The sequence below is a fragment of the Heliangelus exortis genome, unplaced genomic scaffold (genome assembly GCF_036169615.1).
Source record: "Heliangelus exortis unplaced genomic scaffold, bHelExo1.hap1 Scaffold_299, whole genome shotgun sequence".
Classification (NCBI taxonomy): domain Eukaryota; kingdom Metazoa; phylum Chordata; class Aves; order Apodiformes; family Trochilidae; genus Heliangelus; species Heliangelus exortis.
In genome coordinates, this window is record NW_027285976.1 from 11,853 (window position 1) to 17,571 (window position 5,719).

General features: G+C 49.2%; 1 protein-coding gene across 1 annotated transcript; it reads right to left on the reverse strand.

The window, feature by feature from the left end:
* Nucleotides 1-1,108: 1,108 nt before the first annotated feature.
* LOC139790902 (endonuclease 8-like 2) lies at nt 1,109-5,343 on the reverse strand. Its single transcript, XM_071732694.1, has 4 exons — nt 5,176-5,343; nt 3,382-3,695; nt 2,569-2,765; nt 1,109-1,426 (listed from the first exon to the last, which is right to left on the reverse strand). Exons 1-4 carry the CDS (start codon nt 5,311-5,313, stop codon nt 1,110-1,112), a joined length of 966 nt encoding a protein of 321 aa, XP_071588795.1. The 5' UTR covers nt 5,314-5,343; the 3' UTR covers nt 1,109.
* Nucleotides 5,344-5,719: the final 376 nt, after the last annotated feature.

Genomic DNA, 5,719 nt, shown 5'->3' on the forward strand with positions numbered 1-5,719 from the left:
ATATATTTTTTTTTTTATTATTATTATTATTATTATTATTATTATTATTTTCCACGGAGATGTAACTGGGCAGAGGGATTCCCTCTCCTTGCTGCCAACACCTGCACCAGGGTGACTTCAGCCCACAGCTGTCACCTCCCTGAGCTGTTGGGTCCCCTCAGGGCTGCTCCAAGGAGTGACACGGTTGTGTCACTGTCACAAAAAGGAAATGAAAAAAACACCTTCTAACTAAAAGATGACCACGAGACCACCCTCCAGGATGAGAGGGACACTGAGAGCCAGGTCACTCGGTGACAAAACAGAAAAAAAACAACAAAACAACCAAAAGAAAACGAAAAAAAACACCCCCCAAAAAAAACACCCCCCAAAAAAAACACCCCCCAAAAAAAACACCCCCCAAAAAAAACACCCCCCAAAAAAAACACCCCCCAAAAAAAACACCCCCCAAAAAAACACCCCCCCAAAAAAACACCCCCCAAAAAAAAACACCCCCAAAAAAACACCCCCACAAAAAAAAACACCCCCCCAAAAAAAACACCCCCCAAAAAAAACACCCCCCCAAAAAAACACCCCAAAAAACACCCCCCCAAAAAAACCCCAAACCCCCCCCAAAAAAAACCCAAAAAAACCCCCCAAAAAAACCCCCCAAAAAAACCCCCCAAAAAAACCCCCCAAAAAAACCCCCCAAAAAAACCCCCCAAAAAAACCCCCCAAAAAAACCCCCAAGAAAGACCCCCCCAAGAAAGACCCCCCCAAGAAAGACCCCCCCAAGAAAGACCCCCCCAAAAAACCCCCCCAAAAAAAAAGAAAAAACCCCCAGAAACACCCCAAAAACCACACCCCAAAAACCACACCCCAAAAAAACCCAAAAAAAAGCCCCCCAAAACCCCCTCCAAACCCCCCCCCAAAAAACAAACCCCCAAAAAACAAACCCCCAAAAAACAAACCCCCAAAAAACAAACCCCCAAAAAACAAACCCCCAAAAAACAAACCCCCAAACACAAACCCCCAAAAAACAAACACAAAACCACAAAACCCCAAAAAACCACCTTCTAACTAAACGATGACCAGGAGACCGCCCTCCAGGCTGAGAGGGACACGGAGCCAGGTCAGTCGGTGACAGGAGGGGGATCCCCATCCCCTGGCAGCACCTCAGGCTGGCACTGGGGACACCACCACGTCAGCCTCTTCAGGCCTCCTGAGGGCCCGAGGGTTCCCTGTGTCACCGCATGGCCCAGCGGACACTGCTCCTTCTGGTAGATCTGGGGGTGCAGCCCTGCACCCCTCAACTTGCTGTGCAGCCAGGCAGAGCTGAACTGAACGGCGCAGTCGAGGAGCCGCTCCAGATCCGAGAGAGACAAGAGGGAGCCTGGGGTTAAGGGATGGATCTTGGCCAGGTACAGGACCTCATTCTTAATGATGTTGCCTGGAGAGGGTGAGAAATGAGGAGAAAAAGAAGGATATTTCCTATCAGGATGATGCCTCCAACCACCGTGACTTCTGCCTCAGGGATCACAGCTAGCAACACCGTTCCCGTGTCAAAGCTGGCACAACAGGAGCAGACCTAACTGGGGTGGGACTGGAAGGTGTTCTCTTCCCACCACCCTTGAAGCAGACTGTGCTTTCACCCCTAAGTACAACCAATCCAGCCTTAAGTCCTTAAGCTGAACAGGAGCCAGCAGTGTGCCCAGGTGGCCAAGAAGGCCAATGGCATCCTGGGCTGGCTCAGGAACAGCGTGGCCAGCAGGTCCAGGGAAGGGATTCTGCCCCTGTGCTCAGCCCTGGGGAGGCCACAGCTTGAGTCCTGTGTCCAGTTCTGGGCCCCTCAGCTCAGGAAGGAGCTTGAGGTGCTGGAGCAGGTCCAGAGAAGAGCAAGGAGGCTGGGAAGGGATCCAGCACAAGTCCTGTGAGGAAGGGCTGAGGGAGCTGGGGGTGTTGAGGCTGGAGAAGAGGAGGCTCAGGGGAGACCTCATCACTCTCTCCAACTCCCTGAAAGGAGGTTGGAGCCAGGGGGGGGTTGGGCTCTTTTCCCAGGCAGCTCTCAGCAAGACAAGAGGGCACAAGAGGTCTCAAGTTGTGCCAGGGGAGGTTTAGGTTGGACATTAGAAAGAATTTCTTTACAGAGAGGGTGATCAGGCATTAGAATGGGCTGCCCAGGGAAGTAGTGGATTCTCCATCCCTGGAGATATTCAAAGAGATATTCAAAGAGCCTGGATGTGGCACTCAGTGCCATGGGCTGGGAACCACGGGGGGAGTGGATCAAGGGTTGGACTTGATGATCTCTGAGGTCCCTTCCAACCCAGCCAATTCTATGATTCCATGGACACAACACTGCTCACAGGGTGCACCCAAAGCATCTGCAACCTGCAGCTACAGGCTCCAAGCCTTGTCCTCAGCAAGGTGACCACACACCCCCAGCAAGGTCAACCAGAAGCCAGAAAACCAAGGAGAAAAAAAAAAAAAAAGCTCAGACACCCAGCTTTGGATCAGTAGATCAAAAAAAAAAAAAAAAAAAAAAAAAAGGGAAAAGCCCACGCACCTCCTACCATTTGTTGCCCTGGAACTTACCCAGCCCTGAAAAATATCTTTGGTCTAAGAGGGTGTAGCAGATGGGCCGGGGTGCACGGAGGGCATCCAGTGCCTGCCCACGGTGGAATTCCACGGAGAGGATGTCAGAAGCAGGATCAGCCCTTGGAGAGGAGATCCACTGCATTCGGCAGTTGTAGAAAACCAGGAACCCTCCGCTCTCAAAGTGCAGAACCAGCCTGGGAGAAAAAGAGAGGTTTAAAAGTTACACTAAAAACACCCTTGGGCAATTTGTTCTGTTCTGCTCTGGCTGAAGAAACTTGCACAAAAAAAAATAAAAAAAAAAGACAGAACAACAACAAAAAAAAAACCCCAAAAAAACCCAAACAACCAACCAAAAAAACCCAACAAACTGACAAAAACAAAACAAAACAAAAAAAAAAACCAAAAACCAGTAGAAAGAGACAGCAGCAGTCGACTTCTTCAGTAGACTTCCAGTGAACTTGTGCTTTTACCACACAGTTGCCATGGATGTATGCTGTTTATCCAAGGCTTTGTTTCTTTGTTAGAAAAAAAAAAAACAAAACAAACATAACTGGGAGAAAGTGGCACTTCCAGGGCATTATTCAGCCTGGCATCTTAGAAGCTCTCTTTGAATAAAAAAACTGAACTGTGCTGGTGGTACCATGATCCCCAGGCTTGCAAGCAACGTTCCTTGGGTGAACACACCTCACATCATCCCTTACAGATATTTACCTTAAGAAATACCAGAGAAAAGACAGGGCTAAGAGCATTCCCACACAGATTTAGTTGGAGTTAAAAGGAAGCAGAGTTTTTGAAGACTCCACCAAATACCTGGGTGCAGGATCCTTCCAGTCCCCCCTCTTATTGGCTTTGTTTGCTCTTGAGAACTCATTTGCCCGAATGCTGCCAAACAAACCAAAGTGGAAGTGCAGCCAATTGCTGGGACCCTCTGCTCCATCTGGAGGTTCAGATCTTGAGTTCTGAAGTTCCAGCAGCTCTTCAGCTTGGGGCTGTTTCTCTGAAGCACAAACCTGGGCAGAACTTGCTCCACTAGCAGCCTCTCTTTGCAGTCCTGTTTCTTCTGCAGTTGGTCCTAAGGGACCTTTAGATGCCACAAATGCCAGGTATAAATTCTTCCCGTGAACCTAAGAGAAAAAGTGGGAGGTGCTGAGGATCCACGTAACCTCTGGCCATTTCCACACAGGGGATTATTTTCTGCAATCTCTTTTAGGCACATCACCCACCCTGAAGATGGGATTCATCAGAGACATAAAAGAGACACTGAGGGTTTCAAAGTCATCACTGCTCCTCATTCACTTCATGCTGGCTCTAAATGTCTCAGGCAAGGGTGAGACCTTACTCATGAGTGGCACAAATTACTGTTGAGCTGCTCACATCTCTGCCCTCAGCTGAGAATCCTCTGGAATCAGGGCTGAGGCTGCACTAACATTTGGTCCGTGGAGTTGGGGTTACTCAGCCTGGAGAGCAGATGGCTCTGGGGACACCTTAGAGCACCTTCCAGTACCTGAAGGGGCTCCAGACAAACTGGAAAGGGACTTTTTACAAGGGCCTGGAGTGATAGGATGAAGGAGAACAAGTTTAAGCTGAAAGAGGGGAGATTTAGGTTGAGTAATAGGAAGAAATTCATTGCTGTGAGGGTGCTGAGCCCCCAGGTTGCCCAGAGAAGCTGTGGCTGCCCCATCCCTGGCAGTGTCTCAGCCCAGGTTGGATGGGGCTTGGAGCACCCTGGGCTGTGGGAGGTGTCCCTGCCCATGCAGGGGGTTGGAACTGGATGAGCTTTAAGGTCCCCTCCAACCCAAACCAGACTGGGATTCTATGATTACCACAGGCTGGGAAGAAACAAGGATGGATCCTCTGATGTCTAATAAGGGTTATGTTCAAATTTCAGCCTCACTTTCTCTTTTCTCCAGATTTTTGTGGGGAAAATCAGCAGGAAACTACACAACCATGAAAAAGGCAAAAGATTAAAAAAATTCCTAAGGGTGGGAGGTGTCCCTGACCATGGCAGGGTGGTTGAGACTAGATGATTTTTAAAGGTCCATTCCAACCCAAACCATGCTGTGATTCCATGGTAAACCTAAATCACCATCTGAAGGAGGTCAGGCAAGTGAAACCCTCAGCAGGACTGACCCAGTGTGACTGTCTCACAAGTACCCCCAGCACTGACATTTCAACCTTCCCAGGTGAAACCCCCCCCTCTGGTACAAGAGATTCAACTCTCCAAGTTGAAGAGAACAAAGCTGCTGCTTCTGACCTTCACATACTGAAAGAAATGAACACTCATCTACAAACAGCCCTCACCAACACCACCTCTTCATCCCTCAAGAGGCCCAGAACCACAGCATTAGCACAACTGACCCAAAACTGCAAATAATTCTGGGCATCTCCATGTCCAACAGTTCTGCCTCACAGTAACCTTGATCCCAAACTCTGCACCATGGCCACATGCACCTTTTCTCTGGCTATAAACAAAGCCAATGGTCCACATCAGATCTAAGTTTGGTGTCACTCAGTTTAGGCACCTTCTGTGGCCCAGATACAGGACAATTACAGTTTGCCTCAGAATTGTTATGGACCTATAAGTTCATCTTTCCTACAGCTCACCTGGGAGTCCTGAAGCCTCAGGGAATTCAGGGAATTCACATTGATCTTCCGGCTGCTTCCCCCCACTTTGACCACCACTTGCCCCACAAAAGGGGAGGTCAGCAGCTGGAATTTCCTCACTGAGGGGCCCTCTGGCATCTTCAGCAACTGCTGAGGGAGCAGCAGGACCTCCTCACACTTGGTGCTCTAGACTTGAAGAAAAGTTACAGCTCAGAAATATGCCCAGCCAGAGGCCAAAATCAGCAGAAAATCCTTGTCCCCATTTTCCTCACCTCCCTGTGGCAAACTCCATGGAGAAAAAAAGGTTTCTTTCAGGCCCAGAAGGGTCATTTCCCTACTTGGGGATATCCAGAATTCCACCAAATAAGGCCCAATGGCAGTTTTCATCCCATAAGCAAGAATTTGGCCCGAGGATCTCCAGGAGCCCTTTCATACCACAGGTGCTGGAGGAGTCATAGAGGACCTTAAATTAAGCCTGCTTAGCATCTCCCTTCTCACCAGGAGCAAAAGCTCCCCTAGCTCCAACCCTTCCCTTGGTCACAGC